At 36.3% G+C, this 22,581-nt stretch overlaps 1 protein-coding gene across 2 annotated transcripts in view; it reads left to right on the top strand.

The window, feature by feature from the left end:
- Positions 1-2,226: 2,226 nt before the first annotated feature.
- FANCL (FA complementation group L) overlaps positions 2,227-22,581 on the top strand; it is a 79,760-nt gene continuing 59,405 nt past the window's right edge. For both annotated transcript variants that reach the window (XM_051975321.1, XM_051975320.1), the window contains exon 1: positions 2,227-2,388. In XM_051975321.1, coding sequence (XP_051831281.1) covers positions 2,293-2,388 — 96 coding nt within the window. In that variant the 5' untranslated portion in view covers positions 2,227-2,292. The remainder of the gene's footprint in view (positions 2,389-22,581) is intronic.

Genomic DNA, 22,581 nt, shown 5'->3' with positions numbered 1-22,581 from the left:
TTCCCACAATTGAAGAGTCAGGTAGCAAAATCTTTAGTTTTCACCTGCAATTTCTAACCCTGACTTTTCCTGTGATCATTAACTCTTTTATTTCTGCCTATGTCCTTCCCTTGCTTCTTCTTCTTTTTCTTATATCCTCTATACATTCTAGCCTTGAATCAGTGCTCCTTATAATTATTTTTCTTTAATTTATGATATGAAATTAATAATTCAATTTTTTTTGTCAGGGATGTCCCCAGAAGTTTTTGTAAAATCTTTCTGTAGTGACCAAAAATCAATTGATTTACTACCCATCTAGGTGACAGTGGATATAACATCAGGCCTGAAGTCAGGATAATCTAAGTTCAAATCAGGTTTCAGACACTTACAAACTGGTTGATCCTGGACAAGTCACCTAACTTCTGTTTACCTCCGTTTCCTCATCTGTAAAATGGGGTAACAATAGTACCTATTTCTCAGAGTTGTTGTGAGGACCAAATGAGATAATAATTGTGAAACATTTACCATTATTGTCTGGCACATAGTGCTGAATGTTATTTATATTATTCATATTATTGCTATTATTATTATTACTATTTTTAAAGATACAATCGCGTTTAAGCAGTCACATGCAAAGGAGATGATGGACCTAAATACCTTGCATTCATTGTTATCTCAAAAACTGGCATCTGTCTTCAAAAAGTCCTTTCATTATATTCATATGAGAAGCAGTTCTCTTTCTAGACTTTGGAATCATCTGTGTATCTCAATATTTTATCTGTATTTTTTAATAGGCTGAGTTTTATCAATGTTCTTTTCACAAGTTTTTTTTTTTTTTTTTTTTTTTTTTTTTTGGTATTTTTAGGCAACTAAACTGTGGTGAAAGGGGAGTATCTTATATAAAAAAATACAAAATACCCAAAATAACAAAAAAAAAAAAAGAAAATTTAAATAACCCAATATCAGAAAAAGAAGTTGAATAAGCCACAAATGAATTCCTAAACTAAAAGACTAGATGGATTTATGAGTGAATGTTATCAAACATTCAAAGAAGAATCAATTTCAGTATTATATAAACTACTTTAAAACAGAAAAAAGAGAACCTCCCAACTTCCTTCAACAATACAATAATGAGATGAAATAGAAAAAGATACAAATATAGAGTTGAAGCAGGTAAAGAAAATCACATAATAATGATGGTAAACAATGATAATAGCAATTATATTGCACATTAAGGATTATAAGAAACTTTACATATGTTGTTTCAATTGTTAGAAAAATATTAAATGCAATATTAAAAAGAACATGTTACAACAAAATAAAAATATTATGCTATAACCAGATTGGATTTACACTAGGAATTCAAGATTGTATCAATATTTGGAAGACTATAAACGTAGTAGAAATATTAGTCACATGATTACTTAATAAATGAAAGAAAGGGAGTTAATTGACTTCTCTGACATCGTGAAGGTACTAAGTGATAAGTGTAGTGCTTGAAACCCCAGTTTTTCCAAGCTCTTTTTTTTACTAGCCATATCTACTAGGTATGGAAGAGAAATAAAAGTCCACTGAGTCCAATTTCCTCATTTTACAGATGAGAAAAGTGAGAAAGAAGTTAAGTGATTTGACCACATACATATTAAGTGTTTGTGTTGGGATCTTAAATCAAGTATTCCTGACCAGGTCAGGGTTCCAGATACTATTCCATCCATGATTCTTCTACAGCGGATTTGAAGTAGAATAAAATTGTATTTGGAAAATATTTAACCAAAAAAAGAGGTAAAAATACAAAAGAACCTAGCTAATATGTTAATATATGTTTTTCTAAGTCACTATGTGGAAACAGATTCTTATGTTCAATTCAGTGGCCTCTCATTTCTATTTGAATTTCTCAGCACTGCTCTACAGCATGATTATGAGTGAAAATTGTGCCACATCCACAGACTGGGGAGTTAGTTGTGGGATTACTGAACCTAATGTAGTGGATCCTCTATTCCATCCCCTCAGCCCCGCCCCCTCAAACTTCTGAAATTATCGCAGTTTTTCACCCTCAGCACCAAATTGCCCATTGTGACTGATTACGACCGAAAGTAGTGCTGGGCTAAGAAGCGGGAGAGCTCTAATCTCCAAGCCACAAAGTCCCTGCTCCAGGATCTTACATAATGAGAGTTGCGGCGGTATTGGCGGCAAAAGCTGCAGAAACTTCTCCTTAGTCACTGCGCATGCGCGGGAAACGGGCGCGCAGAGGCGCGGAAAGCGTATTCAAACGTCCCGCCGACTCCTGGAAAGCTTGAACCGGGGTAGGCCGGCATGGCAGCAGCCGAAGCGGCTTTGTTGCGGCAATGCCCGCTTCTCCTTCCCCAGAACCTGGAGAAAACCATTTACGAGGGATTTATTTCAGCTCAGGTAACCCCTCCTTGGGAACTGGTCCCTGGGGCACCTGGAGGGGCTCAGGGATGGAGAAGTGCAGTGAGCAGGGAAGAAAGGACTTCCTGAGTTTGTGCCGGGGACATTAAGGAGTTGAGAGTTCACTTTTGTGAACGGCCCGCAGCGGGTGATCAGTGCCCCGTCACTGCTGGGAGGGAGCCTAGCCAGGCGCGCGCGGGATGCCGGGGCGGTGCGGCGCGAGGCGGTGACGTCAGAACCAGCGGAAGGTTCCAAGGGGCGGGGCTACCTCTCCTCCACGCCTCCTCCCGCCCTCTTTCCCATTAGATGTTACCTCTAGCTCGGCTTCTGATGCATTGCGAGCAGGAAAAGAAACTGCTTATAGTAAGTAGCACACGAAGAGCCCTGGACTTGCAGTTTGGACAGCCTCTTGTCCCAGACCAATCACTTAACCTGTCAATGCCCCAGGTTTTTTATCCATTAAATGGCAACAATCAACATTAATTAAAAAGTGCCAAGAACTGTGTAGGGCACTGGGGTTACGGAGAAAAACACACAAATAAATAAACTGCTCTCTCGTTTAGGAAAGGGAACGAGCATTTATTAAACACCAGCTGTGTGCCAGGCATTGAGCCTTATGCTGGGGTTACAAAGAGAAACACACGTAAATGAATTCATGAATGAATGATCATTCTAGGAGCTTATTAAAAATCTAGGGAAGGGAACAAACCTTTATTAGGCACTATTATATGCCAGACGATGAGCTAAGCCATTGACAAATATTTCAAACGACCCTTACAACAACCATGTGAAGCAAGTTCTGTGAGGCAAAACACTAGACTAGGAGTTAGAAAGTCCTGAGACTTGTAGGACTTTGGAGTAAGTGCTTTTAATCTCTTTGCCTCGGTTTCCTCAACTATAAAGTGAGGATGATAATAATAGTGCCTACCTTCTAGGTAGATCAAATGAGATAGCATGGGAAGCACTGTTAAATCTTTAAAGCAGTATAAAAGCTATTATTGTTATTATCATAGTTGTGAGGTTTAATAATGTCTTTAGAGAGTTTAGTGTTATACAGATGTGAGCTATTATAACCTGTTTATTGTTGTTAATTTGTGTCCAACTCTTCATGACCCCATTTGGGGTTTTCCTGACAAAGATACTGGAATTGTTTGCCATGTCCTTTTCCAGTTAATTTTACAAATGAGAAACTGAAGCAAACAGATTTAAATTACTTGCTTGGAGTCAAATGTCTAGTAAATGAATGAGTTGCATTTGAACGCAGACCTTTCTGATTCTAAACTTAGTGTACTCTATCCATTGCATCATTTAGCTATCCCAATATAAAATATGAAATAATATCCAAGTCCAAGATTTATTAACTGCCCTTTTTATCTACTCTTACAAATAGGATAGATAGCTCTTTTGGCTTATGGACTTAGACAATTCCCCCCTTAAGCATTTATTAAGTTTAAAGTATGTGCTATCCATTGTATATCCTTTTGATATTGTGTCATAAACATATTGTAAAGGGTATTCCTGCTTGAATACTTTTGACAGCTCCTTCATTTCTGAGATTTTGCAATTTTGTGATTGGGTACAAGTGTTAGTAATAATTTCATATGGACTACTATTTCATAGTAGATAGAACATTGAACTTACCAAGAAAAGCTGAATTTGAATACTGCCTCAGAGACCCTGAGGAGCTTTTAGGCAAGTCCACCTCCTTATCCTTAATTTCTCCATAGGCTAATAATAACACCTCACATGTTATAAAAACTAAATGATAGTTTTATAATAATAATTTAAAATAGTAAATAAAAATAATCATTTTGGTAATGGTATTTTTCTCACTTTTATTATTTAAGAAGGTGATGAGGTATGGATCGTGGCAGGAATATGGGTTGGTCTCCTAGTTCTCCAGAACACCAAGCTAGGGCTGGTTCACAGCGAGAAACGCTACACAAAAGGCTATGATAAGAGAAGGCACTTGAGAGACACCAAGATGTTCACTTGGTGGGAAATGTCAAAGAATTGCCACGAGACATTTTCTTGGGCTTACTTTTTATACAGAAACAAAACAATTTGGGTTTTGCATCCGAAAGGAACATACTTGAGATAGGGTGTGGGAAAAGAGTCTTTCCCAGGGAATGTAAGTTTTGCATCCAAAAGGTGCATAACTGTGGGAACAGAGTCTTTCCCAGGGAATATAGATGCTCTTCTGGGTGAGGTTATATTGTCCTCATCAAAGTATCACTCTAAAAGTCAGGATTTTGTGCTAATTTTAGGAATTGAAAGTGGCATCACATTGTAGTTTGTGGTCTGGTTTTAATATTACACCCTCCAGTATCTGATCCCCTTCCAGCAGAAGTGATCTCTTCTTCCTCTGAACCTAGATAGCTCTTTGTTAATACCTGTCTTCTAGTGTTTGCTTTGCATTTTGGTTATTTGTATGTATGTTCTTTGCCCTACTAAGTTGTAAACTCCCTGTCCATCTCCCATGGTGCCTAGGTAAATATTTTACTAAATAAATATTTCAATCCAACAAAAACTTATTAAGTTTCTGCCATGTTCATGTACTATATAAAAAACAAACACAAAAGAATCAGTCCTTCCTCTCAGCTACAGAGGAGGATATAGCATGTCCATAAGTAGGAAAATAGAATTTACAAAGTAATTTCAGAGTATGCGGAACTGAGTTGAATCAGCAAGGGCCTGTGTAGGAAATGGCCCTGTGTAGGAAATGGCCCTGAATTGTACTGTGGAAGAATTAAGGTATTGTACAGATATAGCTAAGAAGAGAATGCACTCTAGGAAGACCACATGTAAAAGCACTAAGGCAGGAGATGAAATACAGTTCCAAGGAAAGACTATCTAGCTCATTTGCTAGAAATGGAGAGTACCTGAGGAGGAAGAACATGAAATAAGACTGGAGAGGTGGGCAGGAGCCCATTGAGAAAGGATGCCAAAGTAAAGATTTTATAGTTAGAAGCAATAGAAAGCTCTTCAAGAAGGATTACATTGTCAGGTCTCTGCATTAGGAATATCAGTTTGACGGTTTTTATAAAGGATGGGTTGTAATGCTGGAGAAACTGAGGCAAGATAGAGATTAGAGAGTATTTAATATTTTATTTGAAAGGGAGAGATATACTGGGACCAAATGGATCCATGGTTTGGTTCCAGGGCTGAATGAGACTATAGTTTCCAAGAATCCAGCAAACAGTGTGAGTTCTCTATGACATATATACACATTGCTCAGACACAGGATAGACCAAGGCAGGGGTGGAGTCAGAGTGTTAAGAGTGGGAATGGGACTCTGACAGGGTGGGGGGAAGGCACCGGAGATAACATAATGGGGGGAGGCACCCCGGAGATGGGGAGAGGCATCTTGATAAGATGATATCTGATATTCTGATAGCTTGGGATGGGGAGAGGCATTCTGATATTCTAAAATATAAGATCTTTTATCTTTATCAAATATTCTGATGATTAAGAGGAAGGGGTGGTTTCTGCAGGATTGAGCAGGACAATTTAGAGAAACTGAGTCAGGATAACTAGGGAAACTGAGGACAATAAAGGAGAACTGTGGCACAACAGCATGAGAAGGATGGGACTGGAGTTTGGGAGGGTGAGAAGGGCATGAATTTGTAAAAGCTGTGAGATTAAAGAGAAAGGAATGGATGTTAAAGATGTGGAGGTAGGATCAACAAGCTTCAGCAACTGTTTGCATGGAGATGTGTGGTGATTTTCTTCTTTAAAATAATGTAAATGATGGTTCTCTCTGGGAGCGAGCAGGTTTCTCCGGGAGGTTTTCCTGGAGGCAGCCTTAGTCGCAGTTGAAAGTAATAATCACCCAAAACACAGCCAGGTAATAAAAGTTCAGATCTTTTATTGCCTCCAGTATATCCTGGTTAGCTTAGAGGCCTATCTCTGCTTGGTTCTAGTAGCTCTTGCAGCTTTGTCCTTTGCTTCTTGCCTCTACTTTCTTCAGCCTCCAGAGCCAGCACCAAGTTGAATCTGTCTTGCCTCTGAGAGAGGGCTTCTGGCTCTCAATCTCCCAGAGTGCTCCTCTCTGACTCAGTCAATGTTCCGAAGTAAAACTCCTTACTCAGAGAGGGCTTCTGGCAACTCACTTGACGCTCCCTTCTCAATCTAAATTCAGCTCCACTCTGTAATTCAGCTGAATTCTGTCCTGAGAGTCTCTGTCTGTTTCTTATATGAGAGAGAAGAATTGTGGGATACGAGAGAGGGATTATGGGTTTCTTCCCAGAGTGCTCTCTGGCCCTAAGAGCTTCAAGGGAGGTGTGAATTCGGATATCTCATATAAACCCTGAAATCTCCCAAACGTGTGAACTCCAATGAGTAAAGGTGTGAACACAAGCATTGTATCAATTAGTTCTACTTAGTACCTTGTTTCAGGTTCTGGCCCAAAGCATCTTGTAAGATTAGATCAAGGATACTGAACCATGCTAAATTAGATAATTATTGTCTCTATCAACTCTAATGACTTAACAATTTGTAAAGATTCCAACAGAGATGGAGGATGATGAAGGAGTAAAAGGAGTCCAGAACACTCTAACTTGTAAACCTGAGTGACTGAAAGGATACTGATGTTCTCAACAGAAGTGGGAAAGTTGGGGGAAGAAATTGACAAGGGGGAGGCTTGTGATGGAATATGATGAGTTTGTGATACATGGGAGACATCTAAGTAAAGGTTTCAGGAGACAGCCTGAAGTTCAGGAGTGAGATAAAGACTAGCTAGATTTGGAGGTCCATCCATATAGGAATAATAATGGAACCCAGGAGACTTGATAAGATCATCTAGAGAGCACTGAGAAAGAAATAAAGAAAACTGATGACCGAACCTTGGAGGATATTTACTTATACTTGGGTGGAGGGGGTGCAGCAACAAACAAAAGAGACCAAGAAGGAACCATTTGCAGCTTGGAGGAGCAGGAGAAAGCAGTGTTAAAGAAATAAGGAGAGAAAAGTGTCCTGGAGGGCAGGGTTGGTTGATAGTGTTCAAGAATGATAAAAATGGAGGAATAGTATTCAAATTAGTGGTTGATTGTAGGTAATAAATGCTAGGTATAAGACTAGAGTGGGGGGGAGGATTTTGTATATAACCAATTTGAATATTCTGCTTATTATCATAGGGAAGGAGTCAGAAGAAACAAAGAGAATTGTATGGACTCAAGATTTGTGTTCAAATCCAAAGTCATCCATGTATTGCTTTTGAGAATTTTCTTGGGTTGGAAATTAGTTGCAGAGTTGGTTTCTTACTTTAAAATAGTTTGAGATCTTCTTTCTTTCAAGTATTGGAACAAACTGTTGTAGTATCATAGTTTTACTAATTTTTAACAAACACTCTAATTCCTGATTGTTCTTATCTGTATGTGTAGTATGTCTTATAAAGTTAGGTTAAGTTACTACATAATACCTTTTAGTGCTTTAATGAAAAGTGAATCCTTGTTATTTGACCTTTTAAAAAGGTCAGAAGTACATTTAGTTTCATTTTTTTAAAGGCCATTTAAATGTAATAAAAGTGCTATAATATTACCATGAAAGTAAAGGTTATAAGTTATATTTAATTGTGTTCCTCTATTTTAAAAACTGCTTTAAAGGAGATTGTTCAAAATTTCCATCTGGTAAAGTGAACTTATATTAATTGTTTTTGTAGAAGTTTTGATTCTTGTTTTTCATTTAATACTGTTGAAGGAAAAGATTATATTACTGTTTGTCTTTTTCTTTGCTCAAATTTCATCTTTTTTTTTATCCTGCTTAAACTAATGCTTACTGATTCTTTTCCTCAAGAAAGTATAACTCCGATTTCATTTAAAAATACATGGTTCCAGTCCCACCTCCACTATTTCTTCTTCCTATCAAAAATATCTAAACAAAGCCTATACATGCATATCTATATCTATATTAATATCAACAGATAGCTGTCTAGTATATTAACAGTTAACTATAGTGTCCCAACGATTTAAGTGAAACTTAGGTGGAGAAAGCTTAAAAGTACACTAAGACTTTTGGGGAGGGAAGGGAGAAAAAAGAGACAGAAAGGGGGAGAGAGAGTTATTCTCCTGTGTTGCTAATAAATACTCAGGTAAAAGTGGTGGAGTTGTGAACTGATCCAACAAGTCTGGAGAGTAATTTGGAACTATGCCCAAAAGGCTGGCTATAAAATTGTGTGTATGCTTTGATCCAGTAATAGCATTGCTAAGTCTATATCCCAAAATTGTCTAAAAAAGGGAAAATGATCTATTTGTACAAAAATATTTATAGTAGGTCTTTTTGTGGTGGCTAGAAATTGGAGAATGGCTAAATAAACAGTGATTTATGATTGTAATGGAATATTATTATGTTATAATAAATGACAAGCAGGATGATTTCAGAAAAACCTGGAAAAAACTTAAATAAATTGATGCATAGTGAAGTGGTTAGAATCAGAACATCAAAAGTAACAACAGCAATATTGTTTGGTAAAGAATTGTGAATGACTTAGCTATTCTCAGCAATTAATGAGCCAGACCATTCCAAAGGACTAATGATGAAACATAGTATCTGTCTCCAGAGAAAGAAATGATTTTGATTGAATATAGACTGAAGCATGCTGTTTTTCCTTTCTTTCTTTCTTTCTTTTTTTTTATTTGAGTCTTCTTGTATAAAATAAATAGTATGGAAATGTTTTACTTTGGAAAAAAGTGTTAGTGATATCATTTCTAATAATAGTGTACTGAAAAGGCAGAATTATTAAATTCAGGATGATTAGTTTACTTCAACAGATATGTGAAGACTTGCTGTATACTGCGCTCTGTGGAGAGTGCTGGGATAAATAAGATATGAGGTCTACCCTCAAAGAGTCTATTAGGCATTATAAAGTCTGCACAAATAATTCTAAAACAAGATAACTTATGAGAGACAATTTGGTGTGGAGGAAAGAGGGTACTCCTTGGAACTGGAAGTCATAGAAAATGTGTCCACTTGCAGTGGTAGTAGTTTTTTTTTTTTTTTTTTTTTTTTTTTTTTCTTGAAAGTTCCATATGCCAATGACATCACAGTCATTGATGTCACAGTCTCTCTCTCACACACACACACAAATATATGTGTGTGTATGTGTGTGTATATATATATACATATATATGTATGTATGTATGTATGTTTATGTATATATATACCTCCATCTGTCATTTATACTTATTTTGATCTCTATAGGTGTCTTTCTCTACAAGCTAATATTATTTATCTCAATATATTTATATCTTATATAACTTAATATCTATTATGTATCTTGGTAATCATAACAATGTGTCAAGTGCCTAAAAACTGGTATGAAAATTGGAGAAAATGAATACTTATGACTTAGGTGGGGGTAGATCAAGAAGGTCACCAGCGGAGGGGCTTATACTGGGATTTCAAGGGGGTATATAGAGAAGGTTACCAGGGAAGGGGCTTATACTGGGATTTCAAAGATAGTAGAAATGGTGGTATAGGGCATTTTAGGTTTGGGGGGCAAGCATGAAAGGAAGCACAAAAAGGAATTGAGGAATGGTGATTAATTTAATTTGGATGGAGGATCAAATTCATGAAGGAGAGCAGTGAGAAATAAAATTGGAAAGGTAAAGATTGAAGGCAGATTATTGAAGGCCTGAAATGACAAATAAGAATTTTGACTTTATTCAGAGTGGGAAAATTCAGGGAGCAATTGAAGGTTTGAGTAGGGCAGAGACTTAATGGAAGTATGATTTAAGAAGATTAGTGTGTAATGCCAGAGAAACTGAAGCAAGATAGAGACTAGAGAGTATTTCATAATTTATTTAAAAGGGAGAGATTTACTGGGACCAAGTAGATCCATGATTTGGTCCCAGGGCTGAATGAGGCTATCGTCTCCAAGAATCCAGCCAACAATATGAGTTCTCAAGGACATATGTACACATGGCTCAACCTCAGGGAGCAGAGTGAGGCAGGGGCGGAGGCAGGATGCTGAGAGCGGGAACAGGATTCTGACAATCCGGTTCTGACAGGGTGAGGGGAGGCATGGGGGAATATCTGATAATTGGAATTACAGAATGGGGAGAGACACCCAAAATTCTGATGACACCTAAGATAGAAGGTCTTTCTCCTTATTTGGATCATCATGATTAGGAGGGAAGGGTGGTTGAGCACAACAATTAGGGAAACCGAGGCAGGACTGGGACAGGATAATTAGGGAAACTGAGTCAGGACAATAAAAGACAAACTGTGGCATAATATTCCATACTCTCTCTCTTCTGAATATTCAAATCATTGAATTACCTTTCTTTAGAAAATCTTAGCACCATAATTTTGACCAACTGTATGTAAAGCAAATAAACCAAAATAAAACTAGAAAAATGCAAAGACTTATGGCAAGGGCAAGTGTCTCCCTGATAACCCCAGAGTCATTAGTATAAAAACAGCATTCCTCATTTAGGGAGACATACAGGCCTCCCTGTTGCAGAACTCCTCTGCAGTTGGGGAGCATCTCAGCCAGAAAATCCAGTTTGAGATGGACAGTTCACTGTGAGTTAGGTCTGTAGTCATTTGTGCATTTAACTCAGCCTCTGCTTATACAGAGAGTAGCAATGCTCAAGACAGTCCTGCTGCCCATCCTTAGAGGGGCACCCCAAGTCTGTCAGGGATTCCAAAGGGGGGAAAATGGGGCCTGAAGTAGCTCCACCTGTCCCCTCTCAATAGAACAGGAGCTGTTATTAGGATTCTGAGCAGATTACGCAGTTAGACCAAGGCAGGCAACCCCAAACTATTAGAGGCCTGATATCAAAATGCTGAAATACTAATTAAGGAACTGGGGTAACAAGAGTGAAGAAACAGATGAAAGAGACAGCCAGTCCCAAGACAGGTGTCTGATTTCTGGTTGTTTCTAAAAAATAATCCCAAAAAACTGAGCCTGCCAGGGCAATTCCAGCAGAATAAGGGATTTCAAAGTTAAAACATAACCAGCAAATCATAGTCCAGTAAATTTTAAGCAAGAAGTAAAAACGAAAAGGACTGTTTAAATAATTTCCAACTCAATCTGAACTAATGTTGGGCAGAATTGCCTAAGAAAAATACATCAGTTTTCCCAATTTCCTAACCAGTTTGAACCAGTTTCTTCCTCCTTTTTTTTCTCTCACAGAAAGGAATTATCAAATTATCATTCCACATATAAATCCCAAGAATGAATCACAATTCCTATACATAATGGACTAGTACAGTAAGTTTCCTAAAAATCCCTCCAACATACACCAATAGTTATACCATTTTAACAAATCCATCCCAAATTTTAAACACACAGTAATAAATGACCCAATCAGGGTTCCTAAATTTCCCATGGGGTAAGGGACAAAATTTCATTCAAAACTGCTTTAGGCTGGGCACTGGCAAGAGACTCTCAATCCATGCAGAAGATACATGTGGTGTGGCCTGGCGTGCTGACAATCAAAGCTGATCTAGGTCCCAGAAGCAAGTCAATACCTGTAATTTCACCAAAATCTAGAACAAAAAAAACATAAATCTAACAAATAAAGGCTAGAACAAACTGATATAAAATGTGAAGAGGCCAGTATGAATTGGCCAGCAGTTTCTCACTGTACTGTCTTCTCATTATTTAGAAACCTTTAAAAAAAACCTGAATATCCACAGACACAAATATTCAGGAACAGAAAAATGACCAGGGTAAATACTCATTTGCCAAGTATTCAGGATATAATGATTACATATAACCAGATTGGATATAACAAGGTTTGTCATAATTGAATTGCATTAAGTTTCTTATTGACCATTGCTCTGATCATAGAAATTAATTACAGGAGGAAAAAAATGCAGGGACATAACTATAACATAAACAGTTAAAACTTAACTTTCAGCAAAACAAGATAAAATAGCTTTAATTCATTTTTGCTCCAGTTAATTGTCCCACTGTCAGAGGGTGGAGCTTTAAAACTCCTAAATAGCATTAACTGTAAGTCCAAGGAATTTTATTTCCAGTAACAAATTCTATTAGCTGAAGTTTCAGATAAATCCTAAACAGTTATTTACCATAACCTTATATTTATAACAGTAAGAATTTGTCTCAGTAAGTTTACTTCTTTCATATTTAAACATATCATTTATGTTTCCATAAGTGAACATTATACATACAAATCAGTTTGCTTTTAAAAATACCCAATACATAGACAAATATCCCAAATCACTTATTGTCCATAGCAGAAACATTTTCAAAAGGACAAAAAATATTTTCAGAGGCCCTTTTAATGATCTCAGGATGACCCAATACAATCAATTAAAACTTAAAATATCCTATATAGAATACCTAAAAAACTCTAAGAGGTTCTTAAAACTATTAAACTTTTAGAAATACCATAACCTTGAATTGATAACAGTAATAAATTTGTTTCAGTAAGTTCACAAGTTATCTTTCATATTTAACAGAAACATTTTCAAAAGGACAAAAAAAAAAAAAAAACAACTATTATTTTCAGAAGCCCTTTAAATTATGGGCATAACCTCAGGATACAGTTAATTAAACTTATACAGGATACCCAATTCCACATAAAAGAATCTGAAAGATTCTTTAAAATATCCTTTAAACTTTTAGAACTAGCCCTACCAAATTATAGATCAGTCAATTAACTTAAAAGTGGGCATCTCTTGAAATTTTTTGCCAAAGCCAAGCCTCTGCAGAAAGAGGCTAGAACACACTTAGTGAAGGGGGGAGGGGAGGAAGGGATTCCACATGAATGCCCTTCCTCTCACTTTACCTCCAAAGAGGCAAGGGGGAGGGAAGTCAAGCTAAACTTCACCCCAGGCTAACTAGGTGCTCCCTAGTTGAAATAGTAGAGGGCAGTGGGGGTGACTTTAATCTTGACCTTTGAAGATAAAAGATCCCTACTCCACCCAACCTTTAAAGTAGCAGAAAGTAGTGGGGGGAATCAGGACACAATGCACTTTTCCTAAGCTCTAACTTTGGCCAGAGTTGAAACCTTTAGAAAAGTCTGACCTGTCTTTACTTAATTAGAGGCATGTGACCCCTTTCAGATAAGTTAACTGAACTTCACTCCAGCAAGTTCTTAAGATCTTACATTCAAAGATAACTAAATCTAGCCTGCATAGGCAACAGTAAAATTATTTCCCACAATTTAAAATTGACCAAAAGAATACTCAGAACAAATCTGGCATGCAAAGGCAATAGTAAAATTATTTTCCACAGTTTAAAAACCCTCCTAAAATTCCTAATCAGATGTTTCTCCAGCCAGAGTTCAAAGCAATTAGCATAAACTCGCTTTGTTCTCCAGAGGCCTTATTTAGGCTAGTTCAATCCAAGCCACACTTGAATTTAAACTACTTCAAGTGCCAGTTTTTAAAAGTTTAAAATCACAAGCAAATTTTATACTAAGTACAGTTGCAACATTGAAGTAACCAATTCTCAAATTTCTTAATTTAGCTGAGCTCTGAACCAACAGGACAAACAAGTCACACAGAACACACAGACATAGACTGCAGTAGTCAAAACATTTAACACACAGACCAGGGGCTATCTGGAAAGAATAGCCCTGAGGGAAGTTCTGAGGGAAGTTATCAGCTTCAGAGTCTTCCCTCCCAGAATCCAAATAGAGCTTTTTTTTTTTTTTTTTTTTTTTTTTTTTTGCCAGATGGTATCTTAAAAAAAGACACCCAAATTTATACTCTGGAATGCCTAGAGTTGTGCCAACTGGCACACAGAACCAGATGTGTCTTAGATACCAGATAGTGCCCCCTGTGTCCAGAGGGCCCTACTCTCAGAATTTATGTCTCTCAGCCTTTCATTATTCTTAGAATCCAGATGCTAGCACAGAGAGATAGCACAGAACAGGTCTTAAGACATTCAGACTTATTCTCTTGTGGCCGAAATGGAGTGTCCACTGTCGGGCTTTAGCATAGTTGTGGCTGGAAACTGCTTTTTTTCCTAGAGGCTCTGGAAAAAAGCCAGAGGACCTGCCTCTCCAAGTAAAGAACCCAGATCCCCAGCAGCCCTGAGGCCCAAAGCAGAGACCCGAATGTCTCTCTTCTCTAATCCAGCCCTCATTTTCTAACATCATAGTGGGAAGCCTCCAAAATATAATGCCAGAGAAACTGAGACAAGATAGAGAGACTAGAGAGTATTTAATAATTTATTTAAAAGGGAGAGATCCATGGTTTGGTCCCAGGGCTGAATAAGACTATCGTCTCCAAGAATCCAGTAAACAATGTGAGTTCTCAATGACATATATACACGTGGCTCAGCCTCAGGGGGTAGAGCGAGGGACCGAATCAGGGTACTGAGAGTGGGAACGGGACTCTGACAATCCAGTTCTGATGGGGTGAGGGGAGGCATGGGGGATATCTGATAATTGGGATTACATGCCTAAAATAGAAGGTCTTTCTCCTTATCTGGATCAGCATGATTAGGAGGGAGGGTTGATTGAGCAGAACAATTAGGGAAACCAAAGCAGGATAATAAAAGAGAACTTTGGCATAACATTTATTAAGCTCTTTCTGTGTGTCAAGGAACACAGAGAAAAAAAGTGAAATAATCCCTGTCCCCAGAGACCTACATTCAAATGTAAGAGATAACATAAATGTATAAAACATATATACACAACATACAATATGAATAAAAGGTGACTATGTGAGGGAAGGTACTAACAACAGAGATGTACGTGAGGGATGGAATCAGGAAAAGCTTCATATAAAACTTGGCACTTGACCTGAGACTGAAGGAAACCAAAGAATTCACCAGTGGAAAGGGAGGAGTGAATGTGGTTGAATTCCAGAGTTAGGAGAAGAATACTTTTTAAGAGGACTAGAAAACTAGGAAAGGATCAAGTTTTAAAGCGAATAAATGCTGAGCAGAAGGATTTATATTAGATTCTGTAGACAACACAGAGCCACTGAGTTTGTTAAGCAGGGGGATGACAGAATCAGATCCTGTGCTTTAGGAAAATCATTTTGTCTTCTTTGTGGAGAATAGGTTGTGGAGGGTAAAGATTTGAGGCAGGAAGGTCTTCCTGCTTCATGGGACTCTATAGCATATAATTAGGAGGCTATATGGAATAGTCTAGGAGAGAAATGATAAGGGTATGAATATCTCTGTAAGTGGAGAAGTGCTCTGTTGGAAATGTGGGACTAAAAAACTAGAATGGCTATACAAATTATGATATATGAATTAATGGAATGTTATTATTCCATAAAGACATGACGAAATGGACTGTTTCAAAAGAAAGTGGGAAAGCCTTTATATAATGTGATGCAGAATGAAATGAGCAGAACTGGTGGAACAGTTTACTCGAGGAAAAAAAAAACAGTATAAAGAAAATCAACTTCAAGAGACTGTTGTTGAGTCATTTCAGTTATGTCTGATTTTTTATCGTCCCTTTGAAGTTTTCTTGACGATTTTGGGAGTAGTTTGTAATTTTCTTCTCCATCTCATTTACAGATGAGGAAACTGAGTCAGACAGGTCACAGCTAGGAAGTGTCTGAGACTAAATTTGAACTCAGAAAGATGAGTCTTCTTGGCTTCAGGCTCGGCACTCACACCTAGCTTCTCCTTGAGAGACTTTAGAACTCTCATTAATGTAATGATAAAACCTTGAGTCCAGAGATCTGAACATGATCATGCTACTAACTTCTTGTCACAGATGATAGACATATAGAATGAGTCATACGTAAAGATTTGTATGTGGAAATTTGTATCGCAAGTATGTGCATTTTATTTATTTATTTTTGCTGAGGCAATTGGGGTTAAGTGACTTGCCCAGGGTCACACAGCCAGAAAGTGTTAAGTGTCTACAGTCACATTTGAACTCAGGTCCTCCTGACTTCAGGGCTGGTGCTCTATCCACTGCACCACATAGCTGTCCTTTATGTGTATTTATTTTGAGTTTTTTTCTTTTCAATTGTTATATTAGGGGAACAAGAAGAGGAAAAAATAATGCATTTTAACAAATATAAATAAAAAAAAGGAAATGTGGAATTAGGACTAAAGATAAAGGTTAATAGAGTATATAGATTTTTAAATCATGTACTTAAATAGTTGAAGCCATGGGCATAGATGAATTAGCCAATTGACGAAGTATTGTAAAAGAATCTTGGAAAATGCTTATGTAATGGGCTTTTTTTTTTTTAAATGCTTATTCATATATAGTAGTCCCATGGATGAAATTATGGATATGCACCATAGGGTCAAAATAACACTTCTTAGGCATCCTTGGTAGAGCCCTACCTCTTAGGTTGGGGTAGTATTCCTCAGGGTCTCACAGGTAGTAAAAAAGAAATGTTTATGTGTAGAGAACTCATAAACTAAATTAGAAGCCATGTTCAAAGAAGCAAGCAAAAATGAATATAGATGTGTGACATAGTTATTTAAGAATATATTATCCCTTGATTTAAAGTACTGTAGGCTGGATTATCAAATTGTTGATTTCATAAGTGAAGTCACAGTAAAAAGCATTCTGGCCTACTTTACTCTGCATCAGTCAATATTAGATTTTCTGTCTCTTGAAATCATTATTTGCTCCTTTGTTACAGCACAATCACATTCACAACTTATTCAGTCATTTTTTGCCATCACTGAAAGAGCTGCTATAAATATTTTTATACATGTAGGACCTTTTCCTTTTTCTCTGTTCACTTTTGGGTATATACCTAAAGGGAATAGAACATGCACTACTAGTCCTATACCCAAGAGTTATATACTATTTTTGTAATTTTGTGTGTGGTTCCAGATTGCTTTCCAGCTGTGCAACAATGTGCCTGATTTCCCTCAGCCCCTCCAACATTTATCATTTTCTGTTTTTGTCATCTTCACCATTCTGATGGTTATAAGATGGAAACTCAAAATTGCTTTAATTTGCATTTCTCTTAGTGATTTAGGCTATTTCTTTCTTAGAGAACTGTGAATCCATCTCCTTAAGCCATTTAACAACTGTAGAATTGTTCTTTTTCTTACAAATTTAAATCAGTTCTTTATGTGTCTTAGAAGTGAGATCTTTGTCAGGGAAATTTGCTACAAAGACTTTTTCCTCCAGTTAATTATTTCCCTTTTAATATTAACTTTTTAGATTTGTTTGTGCAAAACATTTTTAATGTTATGTAATCAAAAAAAAAAATCTTTCGTGATCCTTTCTATTCCTACTGATAGTCATGAATTTTTCTCTTATTCCTAGATCTTCTGATAAGAAATTTTGCTGTTTCTTTGATTTTATTATGATTTGATCTTTTATAACCAAGTCACATCCTCATTTGGTATAAATGTGAGATGATGGTATAAATCGAATTTCTTTCTTCCATCTGTCCAGGTGTCTCAGGTTTTGTCAGAGAATGAGTCCTGAGGCTTCTAGACGGGACAGTGGGTACAGTCCTGGGCTTGGAGTCAGGAAAGGTACAAAACTGTCCTCAGACACTTACTAGTGCTGTGATCCTGGGCAAATCACTTAACACTGTTTGCCCCACTTTCTTCAACTGTAAAATGGGGATAACAATACCCACTTTGAAGGAATTTTATGAAGATCAAATGAGATAATATTTTAAAGTGTTTAGCACAGTGCCTAGCACATAGTAGATGCTATATATAAGTGTTTATTTCTTATTCCTGCCTTCCTTACATCAATAAGTTGACGTCTTGAGTCTTCATATTTATCAAATACTAGGGTATTAGCATTATAACTAATATATGTTTTATACCTAATCTGTTCCATTATTGATTTCTCTGCTGTTTTTTTTTAATCAGTACTAAAATATTATTATTTTGTAGTATAATTTGAGATCTAGTACTGCTGGTTTATGTATCAGGATTTTAGCAGTGTCACAGAAGGAATTTTATTGTATCCTTTTTTTTTTTTTTTTTGGTAAACAATTGAAGTAACAGAATTAATAATTATTTAAATAATTGATAAAATTCACTTATGAAATCTATCTGGTTCTGGAATTTTTTATTTGGAAGTTCATTTATGGTTTTTTTAACTTTGTTCTCAGTTATTGGGATGTTAAATGTTATTTCTTGTTTTGTTAATTTGAGTATTTTATGTTTTAATAAATATGTATTTTATTAAAATTGCTATCTTTTTTGATGTATAATTGGGTAAAATAGTTCATAATAACATCCTTTATTTCATATTCTTTTTTTTTTGTAAATTTTCTTTTTATTTACTAGGGATTTGGCATTCTTTTTAATCAAATTAGTTAATGATTTCTCCATTTTATTGGTTCTTTTATAAGAAACCATATAATCCCCTCACAAAGATTGGACCAAAATACAATAGAGAAGTCCGAGAAGAAGTGATCTTTGGAGAACCAGGAGAAAATAGTTCTGTCAAAACCTAGAGAGAAGAGAGTATTAAGAACAAGAAGGTGATCAACAATAGCAAAGGACCTTAATTTATATAAGTAATCCATTAAACTAGGATAATCAAGGAGACTTGGTTTACCTCAGGCTTTCTCAACAAATAGAGATTATTCAGTTTATAGATCCCTTAGAATGTCTCTAATTCATTAATTAGTTAGCTTCAACTAGTTAAGTAAAGTTAAGTTAAGTTAAGTAAAGTAAAGGTCTAGGAGATCAGATATGTCTACTAGAGGAGCAGGTCTTTTTTTCTCTTTCCCAGAACCTTAATGATTAACAGACCCTTGAAATTGGATCTGGAATTGATGTTTTAGGTTTTGGGATTCCCTTCAGATTATCAAATGACTATTCTTGGGAAATCCACAGTTTCCCGTTACATTCAAATATATGTAAGGAAATTATCTGTCATATAATTCTTTGATCCACCAATTCTTTTACATAAACTCATTTAGTCTCCCAGCTGATTTTTAAAAAATATTTTCCCCAATGGTTCTTTATTAAATATAATCATTTTTGCATTACCGTCTATAAAAGATGTGTACAATATTTCTGCTTTTCTTCATTTATTTGTGAGAATTTTATGTCCTGAGACAAAAGTCATTTTTATAAAGATGTCTTGTATAACTGAAAATATTTATACTTCTTTCTATTTCCATTTAATAATCACCAGTTCTTTATTATATTTATTTTTTCTAAATTTCTATTTAGGTTCTAACTTCTTTCTTATTTATTCATTTTTGTTAGAATTATATAAATTAAGGTCCTTTGCTATTGTTGATCACCTTCTTGTTCTTAATACTCTCTTCTCTCTAGGTTTTGACAGAACTATTTTCTCCTGGTTCTCCAAAGATCACTTCTTCTTGGACTTCTCTATTGTATTTTGGTCCAACTTGTGCCTATTAATTATAGGTGTTCCCCTCGAGTCTTTAAATCTCTTTACCCTCTGTATTATTTCAGTTGGTGATTTTATCAGTCCTTGCTGGTTCAATTTCCTCACTGTGTAGATGATTTTCAGATTTCTGTATCTAACCCTAAAAATCTCTTGAGTTCCAGGCTTGTATTATATCTTTTAGATGTCTCAAATTGGATAGCCTCTAGGCATATAAAAATCAACCTATCTAAAATATTTTCATTATCTTCTTCCTCCTGACTTCTCAGCCCTCTCCTTTTCTTAACTTTCCTATTAATGCCGCCACTATCATTGCCATCACACAGACTCACAAAGGAGCTGTCCTCCTTCACTTCTCTCATCTCATTCCTCATATATCATCTGTTGTTGAGTCTTTGTTGCCTTCTCAGCATCTCTCTCATATACATCCCTTTTTCTACACACAAAGCCACCCCTCCCTTGCTCCATCCCCCCCCCCCCCCCGCCAGCCATGCAACCTGTCCTTTGTTCAGCTTCCTCTATTCCCCGTCTTCTACTCTGCTGCCAATGTGATTTTTCTGATAGACATATCATCTTACTCTGTAAACTCTTATTCTTACTGTAATGCTGGAGAAACTGAAGCAGGAGAGAGATTAGAGAGTTTATAATATTTTATTAATGGCAGAATAAGATTGACTGGACAGGATTCTCATCTCAAATTATCCAATCAGACAGAGATAAGGATATACTGGGACCAAGGAATCCATGTTAGTCCCAGGGCTGGAGGAGACTGTCATCTCAAAGAATCCAGCGTCCAGCATACAGCCAACAGCCACCAGCTTCCAGCAATGAATGGAGGAACCCCAACTTCTTAAATACCTTTTCTCTAAACAAAGGAAGGGGTAAGAAGTGAGGGAAAACCTCTCTCAGGATAGGGAGGCCATAAATCCTAGAAAACCCAGAGACAGGATGTCTGAATACAAAGAAGTAAAGATATCAATGAGAGATCTTGAAATATTTTAGAGGGATATTATAAATCCTTGAGGACAGAAAAGAGTCAGGAGGCCTACTCTCTTGTTTATCTTGCTAATTTATAACCTTTGAACAAATAGTCCCCAGTCTTACTGGGTCAGAGGGGGATTTACAACTAAAAAGATTGAGACAGAACAGTTAAGGAAACTGAGACAAGGGAAACTAGTGCAGGGAAACTGAGTCAGGACAGTTAAAGAAAACTGTGGCATAACATTACTCATAGGATAAAATGTAAATCCCCACTTTAACATTTAAAACTTTTCATAATCTGGCCTCTTCCTATCCCTCAAGTCTTCTTACCCTTTACTTCAAAGGACAAGAAGTCCCATCTCCTGTCTTTACACTGTCTGTGTTCAATGTCTGAACGTCCCTTTTCACTTATGTCTCTTGGCATCTCTAGTTTCCTTTGAGACTCAATTTCTGCATAAGCACCCCTCCCCTCTCTTCATCCCCCAATTGCTAGTGACTTCACTCTGAGCTTGCCTTGCATTTGCATTGCATGTATCATGTATGTATAGTACAGTTATTTACATATTGCCTCTATTAGTGTGAGCTCCTTGAGGGCAGGGATTAATTGTATTTTGTCCTTTCTTTGTATTCTGTAAAGTAACTGGCAAATAGAAAGTGCTTAATTAGTACTTGATTGGCCTGTCAATATACAAGCTTCAAAGAAAGACTGAATGACTATTTAGTGTGCATGTGTTAGAACATCTCATTCTTTTATGTACTGAACTAGATAACCTGAGGTTCTTCCCTGCCCCCAGCTATGAGTTTCTCAGATTCAGTAGTAAGTGGAGTCACTGGAGTTGAAAATAAGAAACTGTGAGAAGAGCCATCAGCATGGATGCTGTTGTAACTTGGTATGATGGCAGGAGATGAGATGGAGAGAGAGAATATGAGTCAGGTAGTGAAATAATGATGTTTGTCAAACATAGTTGAGGTTTGTAGACTGCAGTGTAGTGATGATAGAGAGAATGTAATAGAATCATGCTTTGAACTTCAAAAGAGGAGAAAGATTGGTGAATGATGTTGGTATAATAGTAGCCTGGAAGCATCAGTGAATATTTCTTATAAATCTGCTGTCACTTGCATGTTTGGTTTACATAACTAAGAATATTTTATATTTCTCCCTTAAAACTAGCTAGCAAGTTGAAAATATGAACCTTGCCTATGTATTTCTATATTATGCTGTCATCTTTTGGCATAGTATATTAAAAGCAACTGCTTTTTCTAAAAGGAATTTACTTTTTTGATGAATTAGTTTCCCATGAGAAATAACCCTCCTTTAATTTCTTCCTTAGATTGATGTTAGCCATTTTCTTGTATTTCCTGTGACTGCGGGTATGTTTCTTGTTAAAAATAAACACCACTGTATCTTAGAGTGTCTGTGATACTACTTCCTAATGAGAATGGGAAGATTCTGACAAACATTGCCTTTTAAAAAAGTCTCTAAGATCATAAGCAGCCAAATAGCAAGAAATACAATATTGTACTTTGAGATAATATGAATTTTTATGTTTCAGAGAAAGGAAGGAGGAGTGATTTATAATTTTGTTTTGTTACTTCTGACTTTTGAGTGTTTTATTTATGATGTAAATCATGTTTGAACACAGACAGTTTATTTTATTGTTTAGTTTAAAACTTTGAAAACTCCAAAGAGTGATTTTTAAAAAGAATACATTTTTCCCAATGATGTTGCAATAATAAAATATATATTCCAATAATATTCTAATAATATAACTAAAAATCAAATTTTAAAGGGTTATAAAAATCAATTGGAATATTTTTCTTATATAATTAATTTTTACATGCTTTTAAAATTGAATTCAGTTTTAAAAGCCTCTAAATTTTTTTTATTAATGTCTTCTGTGCATTATCAATTTTCCCTAGTAATCTTCCTGATCTCTTTCTTCCTCCCAGAGAGCCATCCATAGAA

The sequence above is a fragment of the Antechinus flavipes genome, chromosome 2 (genome assembly GCF_016432865.1).
Source record: "Antechinus flavipes isolate AdamAnt ecotype Samford, QLD, Australia chromosome 2, AdamAnt_v2, whole genome shotgun sequence".
Taxonomy (NCBI): domain Eukaryota; kingdom Metazoa; phylum Chordata; class Mammalia; order Dasyuromorphia; family Dasyuridae; genus Antechinus; species Antechinus flavipes.
The sequence above is the reverse complement of the archived record's forward strand: the minus strand, read 5'-3'. Positions and strand labels throughout refer to the sequence as shown.